The 21,284-nt window shown below is 40.8% G+C and overlaps 1 protein-coding gene and 1 long non-coding RNA gene across 2 annotated transcripts in view; one reads left to right on the top strand and one right to left on the bottom strand.

Moving 5' to 3' along the window:
- negr1 (neuronal growth regulator 1) overlaps window positions 1–20,253 on the bottom strand; it is a 113,689-nt gene extending 93,436 nt beyond the window's left edge. The window contains exon 1 of the mRNA XM_076276563.1: window positions 20,025–20,253. Coding sequence (XP_076132678.1) covers window positions 20,025–20,194 — 170 coding nt within the window. The 5' untranslated portion in view covers window positions 20,195–20,253. The remainder of the gene's footprint in view (window positions 1–20,024) is intronic.
- LOC143114790 (uncharacterized) lies at window positions 14,291–15,885 on the top strand. Its single transcript, XR_012984997.1, has 2 exons — window positions 14,291–15,306; window positions 15,642–15,885. It is a non-coding gene; the product is annotated as an uncharacterized LOC143114790 (long non-coding RNA).
- Window positions 20,254–21,284: the final 1,031 nt, after the last annotated feature.

The following is a 21,284-nucleotide window of genomic DNA, read 5'->3' as shown; positions in this document are numbered from 1 at the left end:
CCGATACATATCGGTATCCGTTTTTAACGTGTAAGATACGGCTACATCGATATGTGAAGCCCCGTATCGGAATAAAACTGAAATGAACCGGTCGTTATATCGATTTACTTGTTACAAATCGGTTCATATCCTTATGTGCTCGCTCAGACTCTGATTTACGTTGCAAGCAGCGTGTTCATCTCACTTCCTGTTTTGAAACTACATGTGGCACGGATTTGTGGGTAATGAAGTTCGTTTTGGGCTACACTCATTGCCCAAAGTAGTCAAAGGACTTCATTACCCATACATCTACTGCAACTTAAGCACGTGACAACTCGCACTCTGTCGGTGTTTGACAGTTTTTACTCTTTTGTTTGTCAAAATCTAGCGCGAAATTAAACACTTACTAAACGGCAACGATAGTCTGTAGAGTAGCCTTACGTTTGATGAAGGGATTTCCTTAATGTTAAAGAATAATTTGGCCCTTGCTGCTAAAACGATGTACAAATTATTATTATTTTATTATTTTATTTCGGTATTGTCTTACCTCAACAATAGGCTACAGCTCCTTGAAACAATCAGATATAACTCTATAAAATCTATAAACTCTATAAAAATGTATTTTTATGTTGTATTTGGCTGCTTTGTTTGGCTGAAATGTAGACTATTCTTTTTTCATTTCAATACAGTAGCTATATGATACAAACCTCAGTTAAGTTAATCATATTCACACATTTGTTTTTGCCTAATTGACATGACCATGATAATTGATAATATAAAATGAATGTGCACCTTAAGCAAATTATAAAAAATCTTTCAGAATGCTTTCCATTCTTCAACTGCATCGAACTGCATCGAATCGCATCACATCGAATCGTACTGAATCGTTTTTTATGAACATGTATCTTTTCTTGTATCGAATCGTGCCCATGTATCTAGATGTGAATCGTATCGTCTTTTACATGAGAGATTCACACCCCTAGTGGAGATACATTGAGCCTCGTAAATGGTGTAAAACAGTGATTTATTTGCATGGCTATGCCGATGCCGAGGCACCACCATTGACCGCCTTGTTGGTAGCATCGGCTAACTAGCGCCAGATTTCGGAGTGCAGGGGACAAGCCGAGATGGGCTATGAGACATACGTTCACACTCGGTATCATGTTTCAAAACACTTTAGGTCAAAATCACACCGGAATTCTCCTTTAACTACTCATTGCCGTCATCGTGAAGTGCTGTATCTCGCGGTTGGAAATACGATGCACTATGCCGTTTAGGCTATATAGCTAGAATACATGTATCCAATGATATAATGTTTCTATACAAAATGCTATTTCACTCTGTTTTACGTGGGTAAGGCCACCGCACATTCAAATAACTGCCCTTCATGAACCACAGGCCGTCACTCTCCATAGGTTAACTCATTTCTCTAAAATTGCTTTTCCATGTCTCACCTGCAATAAACATAGGAGGCTATAAACACAGGTAGGCTATAGCCTAAGCATATATACTATTTTGATCCCGTCAGGGAATATGTGTGCATGTATACTTTATTCATGCACTATGTGTGCATATGTGTGCGCATGTAGGCTACTAGTACATGGTGGTCGGGAGGAGGACAGCTTCATTCGTCCCTAGACATTTAGCAATAGGCTGTTTTGCATCCATTGCAAACAAGCAATGTGAAATTCTAGGATTGGGGAGAGCGCCTAGTATGCCTAGTCTAGTGCATAAGCATAAACTTAAACCTTTAGATGAAAAACACTCTTTAATAATAGGCCTACAATAAATAAATAAACCGCTAATGACGTTTAGGCTACTTTTGACCATCGCATTTATCGCCTGTAACTCCGTGATAAGGACCTACAGGAAAGTATTTGGCTGAGCAACGGAGGTTAATGTTTTATGTTTTGTTCACATGATATAGGCCTATGTCTAATCATTGTTGCAGTCGAAGAAAACTGGAATTCGTCTTCCCTTTCAATCGTCGAGCGGTCGTTCTCTCTCCAAACTAACTTTATTCTCAAAATGTTGAGTTTAATGTCGACACGTCGAGATAAAAGTCGACATGATATTTCAACTTTATTCTCGAAATGTTGAGTTTAATGTCGACATGGCGACTTTAAAGTTGATACATTGAGATTAAAGTCGACATTACATTTCAACTTTATTCTCGAAATGTCGAGTTTAATGTCGACATGGCGAGTTTAATCTCGTCATGGCAAAAATATTTTTTCCTTCATGTGTGGCCCTAATACTCCGTCGTAATACTGGTCACTACTTGGGCCAATGGTAGAAAAAAGCAACATGGGATGTTGATATTTTATGAAACCATGAATGAATCATCATGCCTATGATCCAAACATAGACTACATGATCAAATAGCCTAGTTAGGCCTACTTAAATTGTCTGGTATAAACCAAATCAACTCTCCACTGTGTGTTTGCAGTTAATATTTATGCAACGTTAGAACTTAACAAGTGTTGGCTTAACAAGTTATCAGTCCAGAACACACAGAAAATTGCAACAGAAAGTTGCCTTTATAATCAACTATTTGTTCCAACAGCATTTAAACAAAGCATTTATAAAATTATGGTTGTACTGTAGATGGCTGTGGTTAGTGATGTGATGCTGTTAATGGGGAGTTTTACATAGTTAGCGCAAATCCTATATGTTATTATTTATTTAGCGTACCTATAAGGCTTTTTTTCCTTATCAAAAGTGAGGGGGACGACGGCTGTCTCTTCAACACTGCGGGGGACATATCCACCACGTCCCCCGTGCCTCCTGCGCCCCTGACCAAAACAACTGAAATAGTCTAAAGACGCTTTTTCAGAGCCCAAAGTCAAATAAAGCGTAGCTTTGAGCAAACCTCACGTCCACTCCCCTACAGCCCAGTTCCATGACCCCTAAGGCCGTTGGGTCAACACATACAGTACATTTGTACTGTCCATTCCTCCTCCTCCATTCTCTTCAATCTTCTGCTGTCCTTTGGGGCCTGCCCAAGTCCATCCCTGTCCATTCTTTCTCCTCCATTCTCTTCAAACTTCCCTGTTCATTCCTTGATCTTATATTCCAATCTCTTTCTTCTGTTTGCCCCTCCACTTCTTCCTCCAGGCAATGGCATCATGTAGCCCACACAGTACAATATTTTACAGTTATCACTGCAGAATAAATACAAAGGAATAATAAGATATATATAATACTAGAATAATAGACTTTGAATGCATGCACTTTGCCAAGACAATTTTTATGTTGCCGGTTGTTGGTTGCAGTCTTTAGAGTGTCCAGAAAATCCAACTCCACACTGCCAAGACAACAATTGCAGTGTTTCCCACAGAATTGGATTCAATTTGTGGCAGGTAGCTGACTTGGACAACGGGGGGGGGTCGTCTTGGTATGTATAGGTCTAATTGAGTGCCTGTCACTTGAGGGAACCCTTGCAAATTGCAATTATAACACAGTTTAAAGGCTGCTGATGTGTGGATGCAATTCATAACGTTTTCTACATAGTTAAAATAAAGGTTCATACTTCTCCTTGGGACAAGCACTTTTGAGTTTTGGAAAACACTTTTCCATTTACATCGGGATTTTGCAAACATTCAGTGTCAGAGTCAATAAAATGAGACCTTCATTGACAAACAAGCTGTAAGTAGGCTAAGCAGGCCCGGGGTGGGTAATCGGGAGAATCGGGAGAATTCCCGGTGGGCCGCTTCACTTTTGGGCCGGTCGAGGAAAAAAATATTGACATTTGTCACGTTAGTCTAACTTCTCTTAAAGTAGGCTACACGTTCCGCATTCTGTGCATGGCACCGTTACCTCTGCATGGGTTGTAGCCTACCGTGAGTTCTCCCCTCCCAAAAAGAGTTGGTTGGGTCCATAAAGCCCGTCTTTTCCAAAAAGTTTTCTCAGATACGGATAGCCGGGCCGGCCCTACAGTAGCCATAAGCGTCAGGAAGGATGGATGGTAGAAAGAGGCCAGGAGGGACTGAAACGGCCAGGTAGATGCTGCTAAATGTGCCAAGCTTCTAGATTAGGCCTACAGACAAAAGTGGCAACTGGTAAAGAGAGATAGCCTATAGGCAATGATTATTAGCAGTTATTGGGCTAATATTGGACGTTTGTAGCGTTGTCAAGCTATTTGCAAGCAACATATTACATTTCTTAAAATATTAGCCTTTTGTATCCGATTCATAGACTTTGCAGTAGGGCCTATGCAAATATTAACTAGATGTACCGCAGAGCGGTACAAAATATGACCGCCGCCCAGTCCAGCACATTTTTTCCACAAAAAGAAATCACGCTGAAAGGCCTATATGATTCTAACTGTCTCACTAAATTGCATTATCCACACTCAATTATCACTGGTATCTGCTAGACAACAAGTCCCAAAACATGATTAGTTCATAGATTTCACATGTAAAATTCATTTTATACAACCCCACCTCCATCTTGCCTGTTCATAATTCTGAGAAATTCTTGATTGTTTGTGTTATGTTTATGTTATGTGTGTGGGTGTGTGTGTGTGAGTGTGTGTGTGTGTGTGTGTGTGCGTGCTTGTGTGTGTGCCTGCGTATGTGCCTGTGCATGGAAGCGTACATATGTCTACTGTGTGAGTATGTCATACGTATGATTACTGTGAATGTGTGTGTGTGCGTGTGTATCTGTTTGTGCACATGTGTGCACATGAAATGGGTTAACATGACCCCTGGAGGCAAATATACGGAAAAAAAATGGTCATCCTAGGCCCTACAGTTCTCAAGATATTCACAGAGAACTGTGTCTGGCCTACCCTCCTTTCGGGGGGTCCAGTCCAGCGGGGGGGCTACAGATCAAAACGAAAAATGACGGTTCCATGCTATTCATGTGGGGGTACATGCCCACCAAGTTTTGTGTACCCCGGTCTTTCAGTGTCCCGGGAATCCTTGTTGGTGTACGTCACTAAATGTACACATAAATTATTTTATTGTAAGGCCCCCCATGAACGAAAGTACACAAAACTTGGCATGCATTCGGAGGGTGTCATAATGATCCTACTCTTTCAATTTCGTGCAGTTTTGACCATGTCAGCCAGAGATATTGTGATGAAAACACCTACATTTTTGCTTTTTAATTTTTAACTAGGTGGCGCTATACATGAAATAAGTGGTAATGGGATGGGTTGACATGGCCCCTTGAGATCGATCAACATACAAAAAAAAGGTGGACCTCCTAGGCCCTACGGTTCTCGAGATATTCACAGAAAACTGTCTCCGGCCACCTACAGGCCAGTTGGTGTATAGTAACATAAATTCATTTATTGTGTGGCCCCCCATGAACGGAATTCCACGAAACTTGGCGTGCATTCAGAGGGTGTCATAATGATCCTACACTCCAATTTCGTGCAGTTTTGACTATGTTAGGTCACAGATACCTGCGATTACAACACCTAATTTTTACTTTTTTGGGTTTAACTAGGTGGCGCTATACATGAAATGAGTGGTTATGGAATGGGTTGACATGGCCACTTGAGATCAACTTACCAAAAAAAAATAGTCCTCCTAAACCTTACGGTTCTCGAGATATTCACAGAAAACTGTGTCTGCCCTACCCTCCTTTCGGGGGGTGCAGTCCAGCGGGGGGGCTACAGATCAAAACGAAAAACGATGGTTCCATGCTATCCATATGGGGTTACATGCCCACCAAGTTTCGTCTACCCCGGTCTTTCAGTGTCCCGGGACTCATTGACAGAAATTTGGGCATGCGAAAAAGAAAAAAAGAAAAAAAAAAAAAAATCTGACTAAACCTATATGACCGCCGCTTCGCTGCGCGGCGGTCATAATAACAAAACTGAAGTTTGATCTGTGTAGGCCTATGCGGTAAAAATTGTAGCCTCTGAGCAGCAGATCAACCAGTCGACCACTGAAAATGATGAGCCCGAAATTAGTGATGAGGAGGCCATGACTACAGGGACAAGTAGAGAGGATAAATTAAAGTTATTTAATGTAAGAAAGAGCAAAATATTTATGCTACATGATGAACCTATATGCCTTGTTTGCTTAGAAGAGGGTGTAGTAAAGGAATAGGCTAAATCACCAAACAACAATATAGCCTACAGATGCAAAAAACATGTAGCCTAAACATTATTTCAATATGCCTCTTTGTGGAAGCGTGGGATAGGCTACATTTCAAAGGCTTTCTTTCTGTCTTTCTTTCTTTCTGTTTTTGTTAACTTGTGGAACAGTGGAATATTTTTTGTTAACTTCTCAGTTGAAGTGAATTATTATATAATCTTTACACATTTGTTGAACCATGGTACTAATAAAAACTACAGGATAGTAAGAGCTGAAATGTTGCTTTATTTATCCCATTTCCACTACTATGGAAAACGTGGGCCAGTCTTGGGCCTGAAACTCCCGGGCTGCAAAGTGGCCCCACTCCGGCCCTGAGGCTAAGTATGCTAAATTCGGCATCCAAACAGTATTCTATAACGTTAGCTTTGAGATACTGCTTGATTGCATAACTTAACTTAGTTTAGTCTCTTCAATGTAGCCTACTATGTTGTGATAAGATCTTAGCAGAGTTAACTTCAATGCAGCAGTTTTTAACAAATTTGTGCAGCATGGTCACGATGCTAAGCGGATTTAATAGCAATTTAGCCAGACGTCTTCTATGCAATGCTTCTATGTGGCAACAACAATCCTTCAACAATCGTGAATATTTTGTTAAATGCACATGCAGAGGAGGGGCAGCAGGCTACGAGAGAGAGCGGGGCGGGGCAAGGAAAGGCTGCGTGCATAAAAAGCGCAGCTCAATGGCAATGCAAGGATTTTATCTTATATTTAATTTAATTTAAATTAAATTAAACATAGAATATTTATGTGTGGCGGCCCGCCACAGATTAGTCAATGTATGGGAAACACTGAATTGGAAAGAATGACTTTTGGACATGTGGAACTCGAACAACTCCATCCAACAACGACGGATTGACTCAACTGTTGGTGTTTGTTGGCATTTGTTGGACCTTCACAGTATAATAATACTCATATGCCACCCTTGTTACTGTGTTACTTTAACTACTGACAATGCACATGGCTTTTATGGATGTACATATTTACTAGTGGATGTACATTCTGAATTGCATTCTGAATGCAAATCTGATTCGCCAAAGGAAGAAGCCTTTTTGCTGTGCATCATTTAACTGAGGGTTTTGCTAAGGAAATTAGGCTACTGTCTGACGTGCAACAAAGTATTTATAATCTAATGAGCTAGCACACTCTACAGAGCACCAGCAAGCAAACACTCTATTTTGAGATGAAGGGAGCTAGTGTTGACGGATGGAACAAACAGCCTCCACTCCAAAACAAAATCTCTAGACAGCGTCTTATAATTTAGACTTACAAATTCCATTGCATTTCATTTTGTAGTGTACGAGCCAAAGCATAAATCTTATAATTTCCTTGTCCTTGATTCATCATTAGCCATCCCCACCCTCCCCAGTGTTCCCGTCCCTGCTTCAGAGACCGAGAAAAGAGAAGGCCGGGGATATTTCCCCCAGGCGTTCTTATCTCATTCAACTATAAAAACGGCCATTCGATCAGAGGATAAGCTACATCTCAATTACTAAACCTTTCTGTGGAGTTTGGAAAAGGCACTTTACTAATGGTGGAGCATAGGACTATACTGCAGCATTTAAACGGAGGAAAATACACAAACAGCAGATTCTGTTCCCCCATGCCCTCAAGTGGGTAGTGTTTCAACATGCAATGAAAACATACAGCTGGGGCAAGGTAAGAACACACACACACACACATACACACAAACACACTCATTATTATGACCGCCGCGCAGCGAAGCGGCAGTCATATAGGTTTAGTCAGAATTTTTTTTTTTTTTTTTCTTTTTCGCATGCCCAAATTTCCGTCAATGAGTCCCGGGACACTGAAAGACCGGGGTACACAAAACTTGGTGGGCATGTACCCCCACATAGATAGCATGGAACCGTCATTTTTCGTTTTGATCTGTAGCCCCCCGCTGGACTGGACCCCCCGAAAGGAGGGTAGGGCAGACACAGTTCTCTGTGAATATCTTGAGAACTGTAGGGCCTAGGATGACCATTTTTTTCCGTATGTTCGCCTCCAGGGGTCATGTTAACCCATTTCATGTGCACACATGTGCACAAACAGATACACACACACACACACACATACATTCACAGTAATCATACGTATGACACATACTCACACAGTAGACATATGTACGCTTGCATGCACAGGCACATACGCAGGCACACACACAAGCACGCACACACACACACACACACCCACACACATAACATAAACATAACACAAACAATCAAGAATTTCTCAGAATTATGAACAGGCAAGATGGAGGTGGGGTTGTATAAAATTAATTTTACATGTGAAATCTATGAACTAATCATGTTTTGGTACTTGTCTAGCAGATACCAAGAATTGAGTGTGGATAATGCAATTTAGTGAGACAGTTAGAATCATATAGGCCTTTCAGCGTGATTTCTTTTTGTGGAAAAAATGTCCTGGACTGGGCGGCGGTCATATTTTGTACCGCTCTGCGGTACATCTAGTTAAATGTGTGATAGAGGTGGCTAGTCTATGAGCTTCTGGTCTTAACAAATCTAAGAGGGAATTTTGTGAATGGGGATACAAGTTGAGACTGCTTCAGTGTTACTTTTGCATGACCAAGAGGCTTCTATATGCAGCTGTGAAGGCTAGATATAGATGTGTAGTTGAGAGATTGATATCTGCCAGTGTTAGCAAGTGACTCCTCTTTGTGGAGATGTGCTAACTTGAGACAGCGAGAAAAAAAACCCTTCACCTGAGTGTGTTTTGAAACCTGCTTCAGCAGCCAGCCAGCTGCCGGTTTCTATTCCAGGATATTTCTCTAAGTCCAGAGGTCTCCCCTCAATCATGCCTAGCCAGCTTCTCCTCTGGATCCTGCTCTGGATTAGCAGAACCACCAGCTGTGCCTCGGAGTGTCTTCTCCTCGTGATATGAACCGAACTACGCATGTTCTAAGCACTCACTATTAAGTCTGACCAAACGAAAAGAAAAAATGTAGAGTAGAAGAACTCTCTTAGGCTTCTTTTTTATCTGAGATAACGCCCCTAAAATTGAACACTTACAGTTTCAAAAAAGGATTTTAAGAGAATCGATAGCACAGACCATGGTGCTTGCAAGGGATAGCTTTCTGAATAGTGCTTCCACTCTGCAGCAGTGGGGGGTTGGTTTTGTCATGAAGACAAACTCCAATTACTTTGAGTTCCCCTTGTATTACCTAGAGGTGTGGCAGACACATATGCTAGTACAAGATCAGGGTGGTACTTCACAGGGAATGACAACCACACGTGCATGATACATCTTGCCAAAGAGAGCACGGCTTTGACCACCATGAAGTTATCCTTAAAAAACTCACTCAATACATAGTCGCTTTGCACACAATAATATTTTTTAAAGGTGGTGTGTGGAGTTCTAAGCTTCGAGTTGTATTAAACACAAATTGTGGTATAAAGTGATTACAAAGTGTATGTGTGCATGTGTGTGTCACACTGCTTTGCAGCACAGAGCACAGGCATTTCTGATACTGTATCATGTCAAAACAGTTGTTTCTTCACATTCTGTTGATATTTATGTCATTTTAAAATGTTTTAAACTAACCAAACTCCACAGAGCACCATCAAGGTAGAATAATGTTGCATTTAGAGTTGCTTTTTTTTCAATATATCATCTACTGTAAATGTGTCGGACTCTCTATGACACTCCTGGGCTCATCTTGATTGGTTGAGGCTGAGTATGTGACAATATGCATGACTATTAAATGCTGGACACCTGTAATGAAAAATATCATCTTTCCTGAAAGTTAATGTACAACTAATAGACTAGCATACTTTAATATTCTGGATCTCTGTCATTAATGCACACCTATTTTGCTTAAATCTTTAAACCTAGCACCTAGCATACGTCCCTGTTGTTTTCAGGGTGTTAAAATGCTTCTTGCATTTCTCTAGCATCTGTGCTGTGGTCTATGCTGGCACATGCCGCCTAAACCCTGTGGTTATATTCAGGTACCAGAGAATGATAGCACCTGGAGTGTCGGCACTGTGAATGTCATATTGTTTTCCCTGTCCTTCCCATTTCAGAACACTCGGGAGTGTTTTGAATAAAGGGGCTGAAACAGGTGCTCAAAAATACTCTGTGATACATTGTTAACTACAAGGGAAAGAAAAAAGGGTAGAGGAGTCTCTCTCTCTCTCTCTCTCTCTTCAATACTCCGACAGAAAAAGAATATCCCCAAACCAACTTTACTATTAGTTCATGGAATCAAGCCTAGTTTCCAGGAATGTGAAACAAAGCTTCTTAATCTGTCAGCTGATCCATGGGTAGTGGTAACCATATTGAAATCAAGAGAGAAACACAGCTAGACTAGTTCAGCTTCTCTTTGAGTATCATTACTGGATGGCCCGGCCTTATCTGCTTCCTAGAGCTAATGATAAGCATTAAGGTATAGTTGGAAGGGATATTACTCAAGTTAATTTTGAATTTATGCAATGTTGTAATTGAAAGATATTCTGAAAAGAATACTTGTCTTTGTTGTGTGAAAAAAAGACTACTATGCCAACTGATTTAACTGAAGTGAGCATGCAGTTATACGTACTGTATTTGACTATCAGGCATCCCCAATTCAGCTCACAAGTTTGCTAAGATGTTAATTGCACAGCAAGTTATGCAGGTATTTAAAAGTAAAACATTTAGGTAATAGCACCTTTTTGCTAGGAGGATTTTGCAGTATGTTCACAAGTCATTCAAGTACTAAAATGGCTAAAAAATTCCAGATATTCATCTGAACTCTTAACCTAGCTCTCAAACGGCTTACAAACATCTCTTGACATCTTCAGAAAAGGCTCTAGATATCCATCACTTGTGTGTTGACTTAGATTACACAAATGCTTCGTATTGTTTTTAGATCTTGCACTCAAGAGATGCATTCAGGAGCCTCTTGGTCATGCAAAAGTACCACTGAATAGCCCTCTCAACTTGAATCTCTGTTCACAAAGGCAAGGATGCAAATGGGCTACCCTCAGATTTGTTAAGACCAGCAGCTCATAATTTAACCACCACTGTCGTCGATATTATGCACATATATTTAGTGCCCATTTAAAATTAAAATCACAATTAAAAATACTCTCACTGCTTCTTACTTTGGCCCACATCCGACGCCCGATATCTCTGTTACTTTACATTCAGAAGGGATAGGGAAGCTTTTGTTGTGATATTGATCTGGGCCAACTTCATTGTTTCCACTTTCTATTCTAATAATCACCACTGCTGTCCATCCAGTTATTCATGCCTGGAGAATATTCACTGCCGGAGCCTAATCCACAGCCATTATGCAGATCACCTGAGGTAATTCTTGGCTACTTGACAGGGCCGCAATTAAAATCACAGTCAAAACAATTAAGCTACAATAACATAGCTCTCACATCTTCTCTTAGAAGATATACACCTTGCCCACCTTGTGCTCTACAACTGTTGTGTTATGTCAACTTGGTTTGTTTCAATTCACATGCAAATGAACAAGGCCCACAAACTGCACTCCTAAAATGTTTTTGAGCATAATCTAGTCTAGAATATGCTAATTATCATTTAACCTTTTGCAGTACTTGTTTAAATGTGGTGCAGTGTGTGATTTTAAATATGTGATGGGATCTGGGAAATCACATGGTGAAATTTCACCAACTTAAGATTCTGATACCATCAATGGTATCCAGGATGTTGCTATGGACGATATCCAGGATGTGGCTTGAGAGCTTTGAAACGGAGCAGTAATCAAGGATTTTTGCTTTCACCATGTGATGGGTTTTAACAGATCCCAACACATATTGTGGTTTTGCAGAACAAAGTTCAGTACTTATATGGTAGACATGGTCTGTGAAAATCCTGTAAGATGATTTAGGTCCAATTTTAAGTTATGGCGAAACATCCTGTAGACCTTTATTCCAAAAATGTACTCTATGCCTTTATAAGCATTCATTTCTTCATAAACAAATGGGCCTCAGGCAAACACACAAGGATTTGACAAGGAAATTCGTTTCCAAAATGTAATGTATTTAATATAAGAGCAAGCACCCCATTTGCACTGTCCAAATATGACTGAGCCATCGACCCAGCTCTCCCTTCAAACTGGCGTCTGGTCCGTCTGATTAGCATTTAGTGTTATGTTGTGATGCCCATGGCACACTGCTTTTGTTTTGAGTCAAGAATGTTGTCCAGGCGAGGCCAAAGCATGGGACCTCGTGTGCCAGCCAAGTGTAGTATTTGTGTATTTCTGTTAACAGCCATCCAAGCATCCACAGTGGAGAAAGCTTTCACCAAACATGCTGAGCAAAATGTAGGCCAAAGACAAAGTCCGAGCGCCAATATCAATACAGATCATACTTAAACAAATTGTGAGCTGCACAGTGTAACTGAGTGCTTGGACATAGAAACAGTACTGTTACGAAGGACATGGAAATAGCTAGGGCATGTACTTAGGAAACCATCTGATGACATCACAAAAGTAGCACTGGGATGGACCCCTGAAGGAAGACGCAAAAGAGGGAGACATAGATAAAACACCCCGGAGACGAGCCATCAAAGGTGAAATGAAGGAGAGAGGTTACAGCTGGAACAACATTGAGAAGAAGTCACACAACAGAGACGAGTGGAGATCCTTAGTCCTTGCCCTTTGTGCCACCCGGCACAACACAGACTAAGGGCTAAGGGATGAATACAGATCACTACTGACCACAATTGTCCACTTGTCAGTCTATATTTCAAGTTCAACTTCAGTCAGGTATTGAACCCAGTGATTTTACATCACGACTTCCTCTATCCGACAGATAATTAGACAAGTGTTAGGAAGTTCTCAGTACTCAGACACACAGTAATTTGTTTGATGTCCATATGTGAACGGTGGATAAATCAATAGACAAATCAGCTGGGCTAGAATGGGCTAAATGTCCAACAACTGAGCACTAAATGCTAAACTCTCCTGACCTTTACATATTAAAGGTGCTAGCAGGTAGCATAACTGTGTAAAAGATATAAGAGGAAACACAATAAGGAAAATACTGGCTACAGATACAACAACGCAATGCAATAACAATGTTGATTGTTACAGAATCCCAAAATTGTGTTGATCCTTTTAATCCTATTTTCTCTTTGCAGCACCAATTAGACCATATTAGTGTAAACAGACAGGCTCAAGGTTAAAAAAGAAAAAAAGGAACAAAAAAAAAAAACAGTTGTTTCCAACAAATGACTGCAGGCTGAAGTAAGCCGTACGACAAACATGACAGAAGGTACTGTATCAGTTTCTCTCACATGGTGTCCCAAGTGACCAAAAGTTTGAGAGTGTGAAAACTCAGAGCTATGTCTTTCTAAATACAAAGATGACTGGGAAGGGGTGGAGCCAATTGCAAACTGAGTAAATGTGTTCTGTGGCTCTACACAATGACTTAATGGATCCCCCGTGCAGTAAAATGTTAAGTAGTATCTATAAGTAATAGCACGGCTGCAACATGTCAACGTTATCGATTATTTTATGAATGCACCTTCATTATTTTCTAACGTTTGTCTTCCGTATTATTGATTACTATTAATACATAAGCGGCATGTGCATGATGTAACTCACTGTGTAGCCTTCTCTAAGCATAATCCACTTGATCCAAGGCTACAGAGTTTTAAAAAAATCCTGAAATGGGAATTCCGAGGGGAGCGGGATAATGTGCTGCAGCACCAGAGTGCGACTCTGTTGAGAGAAGCGTTCAGTGATGATGTGAACGTTTCTCAGGGCTTCAAAATGAACTTCAATCATCGCAAACAAATCTGTGGCTTGTACACTATGCATAGTTTCAAAAACATAGCACAGCAGCTTTAGCTATGCACAACCACTTCAATGCCAATGTGACAAATTTACAGCAACCACTTCTCTATCATTTAACTACAGTAGTCTAAGCGGTTCAACAACACTTAGACTACTGTAGGCCTACTGTAACGGGGAACGCACCTGAGCACTTGATCTTTTTGAAACATTTGTCCTTATAGCTGCTAAGTAGGGCTACACTCATTATTGAAGCCATAAAGGACCTTAGAATTGAATGTAAAAATAGGCCTATGTGTTTGTTCCAGTAGAATCTGAGAACTCTAAATTAATTGATGTAGGCTAGGCTATGTCGCAATTGCTGCCACAAAAGGTTGCTGTGGTTAAAGGAACTTCAATTATATGTTGAATTTTTATCAATTAAAACCCAGTACACTACGGGTGACCCGTATTCGGGCAAATACAGTGCCCCCCACCTCCCCCCAACAACCCCCATGCATTTCTTTGCACCTTATCATGAACTACCATAGTCATGCTATATACCATTTTAAAGCTGAGAAACTCAAGAATCGATATATGTAAAGCTTTCCATGAATTAACATATATTTCGTGTGTAAAATATAAGTTTATCCCGATATATAACATATCAGAATACCCCCCTCCACCACCCCCCAAAGTTGCTGCGTTCATATTTTGTCACTTGTCTGTATGGCCGTACCAATAAGTTAGCCCAGCATGCTTGGTCTTGAAATTTTCGTAAGAATCCATAGATGTAAAATATCTACATTGTTATATTGCCAATATATTGAGTAGTTGTACACGCCAGTACAAACAAAACAGATACATACGAAAAGAAGCGAAGTAAACACTTATTTTTCGCGGAAATCCAGATATTTCGGTTTTACTTCCATTATTGTCGCTGGATTCACGGTACTCCGCGTGTTCACGAGGCTCTTCTGATTCCATCGATACCCATTACATGTCTGTAGGACCAATGAGAGTCGAGATAGATGCCATCAAAGCCAATGAGTCACGTAAGCGATGAATCTGACAACCAGTCTTTGAATGGTCATAGCGCTGCGTCTGAGTGAGCCAATGAGATGGGACCTAGATGTCCGTGTAGCCAATGAGGAGAGCTTTCTTTAGACATGTGACACATCGTCCCATTCTACTTCCCTGTCGGCTAAACTCAAGGCGCATAGCCCATGCGTAACCAGATTCCGAAGCAGTGGTTTGGAAGTTTGTTACTAAACAAGCAAGAGACATGTTTTTGAAGGTTTTTGTTCGTAAAACATGCCAAAGAGACAAAAAAAAGACGAAACATGTCGAAGAACCCGAGGACATTGAAGATCTGGAGGACATCGATGAAGGAGAAGAAAGCGTTTTCTCGGAATGCGACTCCGAGGAGGAGCAGAACTTTTTAGCTGGGAAGGACCCCGATTTTGAGCTGTGAGTAGACTACTTATATCCATATACAGTTACAGATACAGTTTAGTTTGCTTTTGTAATGTTTAGTGCATAGTTTTTCATTTAGCTTTGTTTCATAGTGTGAACAGTGTGAACAGTGTTCTGGTACCTGGGGGGGAGGGGAGTTAGGTGAGAATGCAGTGTGTGTTTGTGTGTGTGTGTGTGTGTGTGTGTGTGTGTGTGTGTGTGTAAAAGAGAGAGCAGGGGGAGGTGTGACCTGAGTACACACATTTATATCATTTGTATAAGTTGTTGGGAAGGGTTTTCATATACTTTAGTGGGTCTGAGCCTAACTTCCATCTGTACAATTGTTTCAGTGACAGCGATGAAGACTGGGCCCCGCCAAGCAAAAAAACAAGAGCTGAGGATCCTGTGTCTGAGGAAGAGGAGCCGGTGGCCGAGACTATTTCAGTTGTTCATAACACGTTCCATTTTGTTGACCGTGGTTGCCAACACAAATACATTTCTATTGCATTGAATGTGAATCATTTGATGTTTCGTTTGCCAGGGTATTGCTATTTTTTACCTTTGTTTCATTTTATAATACAAATGTTCACTGCATTACCTTGTTTGTCCTTTTTTCATGGAAATCTCAAAGGCGTAGGAGCAAAAGTAAGAGTTTCAGGTCAGATAATGCTTCTCTGGACTCATGGCACAGCCACTGCAAAGCACTCCAGGTACAAGCAACATGACACAGAGAGTGTAACCTTTCATTTGACACCAAGATCATGGTTCTACATAAAGGGGTTCTTGTATAGGAAGCATTTTAGTTTTGGGTAACCAAAGGTCCTTTTGGAGTCTCCAAATGGACACTTAGCAAAACGCATGTGTATGCCCACACAAATATGGGTCCCACACAGTCATACATCATCCTATAAGGATCTACTTTGACATACAGATTCACAAGACCTGGTAGTGGGCCTCAGTGGTGTTTTCAAGAGAAAATAAGTGACCAAGAGGGCAGAATGTGGTCATTTCTAGAGATGTACATAACCGCCTATAAAAAAAACTATCATTCTACCCTTTGCCACTCTCTGATAGTTCATCACACAGTCAATCTATTGGTACCAAAAAATTCTACAAGGCCTTAGCTTTCCAAAGAGGTCAGGCACTTGATTGTAAGTCAAAGTATGTGGCAACAGGGCCATTTTAAGTAGGCGGTGTGCAATTTCGAGGAAAAACTCAAAATAGGGGTGGAAATGTATAAGGTTAATCTCTGAGATTAATCAGCTCATCGATAAAATAGTCAGTTAATCGACAGAAAATTTGGCAGCCCTTATAAGTAGCCAACTACACTATATGCTTTCAATACATTAACATAATGTGGAAGGGTAAATGAAACTGCCTGGGGCATTCTATCTGATGGAGCTCATGAGTGGGTTGCTACTCACAAAATGCACTTTTCAATAAATAGCCAATGAACACAAATAAAAAATAAACAAATAACAGAACACACAGGTTATGCCCATTGCCCAAGCCCATTAATTAGCCCTAATCCATTAGTATTTCCTGGCCTTGTTTGCATTCAGGGTAACAGTTCCTTAGAAATATCAGCCTCTCACACATGCAATAGGCCATGCTATATATTCTACAGTGTGTGTAGGCCTACCATATTCTGATGGTTCTCATCCAACCAATAAGACCAACCTAGTAAGCAACATGAACACCTGCTTACGACTACTCCAGGGACAGCAGGGGCTCCATGCCAAAGTGAGCTTTTGCTTTCTAATATGAACGGACTTACAGATGTCTTTTACAATGGTTCCACCTCTGTACCAATAAGACACATCAATCACTGTGTCAAAACCAAACAACCCAAGCACACTGACACACACACACACACAGCCTACTCATTAGAAGCTAGACATAAGCTCACAAGCTACCTTGCCAACAGGTGCTTAATGACATTAGGGAAATAAACAGGGGAGTTTAAGAAACATCTGTATGTTGCAATTAATGAGACTCACAAAGGCAAAGCCATGTGCATCACCTGTGTGTGCATGGTGATCAGGCTCATTATAACGTCACATTTGGCTTGCAAAAGGCAATTGGCAATGATGAGTAGGGTTGCAAAGGGGCGTAAAAAGTTCCAGTAAATTTCCGGGAAGTTAAGCTTGGGAATGAAATGTCAGTTAGCTTACATTTAGCATATCTGATTTACCGGCTAGCTAGCAAACTCATTTTGATTGAGAATTTGCTAGTTAAACTGTAATATCATAGTTCAAACATATTTACCCCAGTAATATCATCGAAACTTACTTCACTGGGTGTAGTCCTTGGGTTCAAATGCAGTAGTGCAGCTTCAATAGTCCTGCTGTAGTGTGTAGGATTCTAGAAATTATCTGTGCATGTGATGGAGAAATGCACAGTGCATGCAGGGTGTGTGGCCTCATTAACCCTGCAGTAAGTAGTGCGCTGTTAGCATGGGTGAACTCAGACGGACCTGTTCGCAAATTTGAATGTGCTCTGCAGGTCAGCCTGGAGGTCATCCCATTTAAGTTGATTTCCAAATCACCAAATACACAGGAACCAATCACAACTATGGAGTACAAGGTAGGAGCGCTGTTCAACACAACCAATGGCTTCGCTTATGTAGCGTCATTGTAATATGATATGGATGTGTATTTCCTTTGGAATTAAGCAAACAACTGTATTTAAAATCTTTGTTCACAAGAAAAATGTTTTTGCTAGAGCCTACTGATGGGTCTCCAGACCCATTCTCAGTTGAACTCAAGATGCTACATTTAAGTTCCCTGTTAAAAGCCAATCTGCAAATTCAAAGCATACTATGAAGTGCGCACATACACAAATGTTTCAGCAGGTGCCAAATCAAAAAGGGCATACAAGTGAAAAAGTGAAAAAGACTTGCACACTGCCTTTGAACGACTCAACTTTTAATAGAAAAAAGACACAACGTTTCGATCTTGATCTTCTTCAGAGGCATCTTCTAAGATGCCTGAAGAAGATCATAAGATCGAAACGTTGTGTCTTTTTTCTATTAAAAGTTGAGTCGTTCAAAGGCAGTGTGCAAAACGTTGTGTCTTTTTTCTATTAAAAGTTGAGTCGTTCAAAGGCAGTGTGCAAGTCTTTTTCACTTTTTCACTTATTTCCCATACATTCCCATGGAAAGTGTCCAACTTTTTAAGTTTAAGTTCCCAGATTTTTGCAACCATAATGATGGTGAAGAGGGCAGCATCATATAGGCAACAATAAACCGTTATTCCATTATTCTTGTTATGTTGAAACAAGTAGATAGTGTATAAGGTCAAATGGAGACTACCAGCTACTGTATGTGTCCAATAATGGCAGTGGTCCATCTCCAGTAGCTATTAAATTCCAAGGCCTTACTTTGAGTTTGTAGGCTATTTCACACATATTGTGCCAAATTAAATTCCATGGCTCTCTAATGGGGAAATGCTCACTTTTTCAAAAGGACTGGCTCATCCTTCCTAATAGAAAAAGGAATAGCCTCCAATAGAGACCCCACCCCAACCTGCTGTTCTAGACTCATGAGCTGACTGATGCCTTGGAATTTGTTCTGTTCTGAATGAATTGATAGCGTTCACTTTCCAGTAGCCTACCACATAAAAGGGAGAAAAAATTCAATGTGCTTTAATGAATGAGCCTAATCTGGATCATTATTCTGCCAAACCCCCCTAAACTAGCCTACTAGAGAGTGTTCATTTTTAAACAAGAAACGCTTTTTAAACTCTGATAGGAGGAAACTTAGTAAACTTACATTACTTCTTAATGGTTGGACTGTTTGGATGTCAGTAAGTTGTCGTAGCCTTTCCAAGCTATTTAAAACAGCTTGTTCATTGCACAACCCAGTCGGCTCAGTCTATGTCTATGAGGATGTTTCCTGTCTTGTTTTTTTTCTCCCCAGAGACCCATCCACATTATTATCTGTTATTTACTGTCAGCAAAACACGGAACATCCAATCCATTTCATTAAAGAATTGCGTGGTTAAAACACCATTAGCTCTACAACAACAAATCAGATTTCTTTCAATGAGAAATGGGCTCTACAACGCTCAAAGGAGAATACTTTCTGTTCCATGCATGTAGTTTAGATTTAATGAAGTGGTAACTGAGGACTGCTTTCACATCAGACGCGACTGACTATTAAATAGGCTACTTTCTTACATTAGTGTGGTCCTCCTACTTCTAGACGAGATTATGCGTTTTGCAGTAGTTCCTTTCCTAAACAAAACTCGTAGACTCTACCAAAAAAGAGTGCACTATGCTATTATTACAAAGCATTCAAATAGCCTACACTGTCATAAGGATATTTTGGTGATAGCTACGCTATCTGGATGCCAGCATCAATGAACACAATACGGTAGCCTACCTCAGTCACTAGTATCTTTCAACAGTAGCCTATAGCCTAGACTACGAGACTATGGAGGGCTACATCATTCAGAACACTTTGGCTACCTCACTCTGAAAACTCGTGGTTCCAACTAACGTTAAAACGCGCACATAAAGTGTAGCCTAACTGTAACACAGTGTTAAACCGCAATGTTCGCCGTGACCCACTTAAGCCCGGGGAAAGCAAATGTGCAGTTAACGGTTCTTTTTGTTTTTCATTTTATTTACTCGAACTACTTTTTACAATAGACATCAGTCTCGTGAAGCGACAAAGCTATGTCAAGCAAGTAGCAAAGAACGGGACATAGTTTTCGGTTTATCAATCGTACCTCAATATTGCCGTGTCTCCTTGTTTGAAGACAGCACTTGTAATTGAGGAATAGTCCACAGTTTGTCCAGCAGGCATACAGGAGGGAAGAACGCAGCAAAGGCTAAGAATGATAGCGGTGAGCCACTGACCGGAGACACACGCATCCTGCACCGCGTTCATTATGTCCATCACAGCTCGATTAATATTGTCCTCGTTGTGCGCTTGAAAATGTGAGCTGAAACGTTAATCCCGACCCCTCTCTTCCTTAAAACCACAAGAAATGATGCGGTGTGTAGTTTCCAAGGTTTGTTTTCTCAGAGCTGTACTACGCGCTGAAGTGTACTCTCCAGTGGCTTGCACACCATCTAGTGAGGAAATGTAAAACGGGCGCCGACCTAGCAGCAGACAACCCCCAGGCTCTGATCCTGTTGCCATGCGGCCGTTTCCCTGGCAACCTGTTCCCTGTAGCTCGTGATGGAGCAGTTAAAGCAGGGTGCCTTGATACAGCAAAACAGACCAGCAATTAAAGGTATCGATCGGACCGTCCAAATAGTGTGGAAATTGATAAATGTTAGATAAGAGAGAAGGTGTAGAGTAAGGGGCGTTTTGCTTGCATTAGGGACGACTGAGGTAGGCTAGGCTATAGGCTGTGGGTCTTTTCAAGATAGCCTAAGATTAGGCCTATAGGACTAGGCTAGGCTATATAAAATGTGTAGGTTATTTGTAGTTAGACCTAGTTTGCTTGTTTGGAAAGCTAGGTTTCAAGATATCAGAGAAACATGTATATATAACATATATATAATTTTAAAGTTATCTTTCTTTCTTTCGTTTCCCCCTCTTAGGCCTAATATGGATCCCTTCGGGTGTGTGTCAGCTGGTGGCAGAAATATTCTTCGTAAAGTTTCAGAGCATGGCTCGAACATCAACCAGTCAGAAGTCAGGGATTGAGTGTGGAGAATGCCCAAGAAGAAAGCATGTGATGGGCTGTGGAGGGTTGGGGAAGCAGGAAGTTTTCCATTTCTATAGCCTACACTGCTCTCAGCTGATCACTGCCTTAAAGTGTCTTGAATGCGTTTGCATTTCATATTTTTGTTCATTTTGTGTAGCATAGATCACTGAGAAACCCTGTCTTTTCATTTTTACACAGAGACAACCAGAGCAGAAGCATTCTACACATATTTTGTCTCAAAAATTTTATAGTGCACCAATTGGCAGCTCAATCCTGTGACACCATGGTATGCAGTACGCAATGTTCCTATGCAACCTTTTACAGATCCCG

The sequence above is a fragment of the Alosa pseudoharengus genome, unplaced genomic scaffold (genome assembly GCF_046254945.1).
Source record: "Alosa pseudoharengus isolate Yale_2024_CS ecotype anadromous, Long Island Sound unplaced genomic scaffold, YU_APseudo_1.1 YU_APseudo_1.1_scf_11, whole genome shotgun sequence".
Lineage (NCBI taxonomy): Eukaryota > Metazoa > Chordata > Actinopteri > Clupeiformes > Clupeidae > Alosa > Alosa pseudoharengus.
This window is presented reverse-complemented; position numbering and strand designations above follow the sequence as displayed.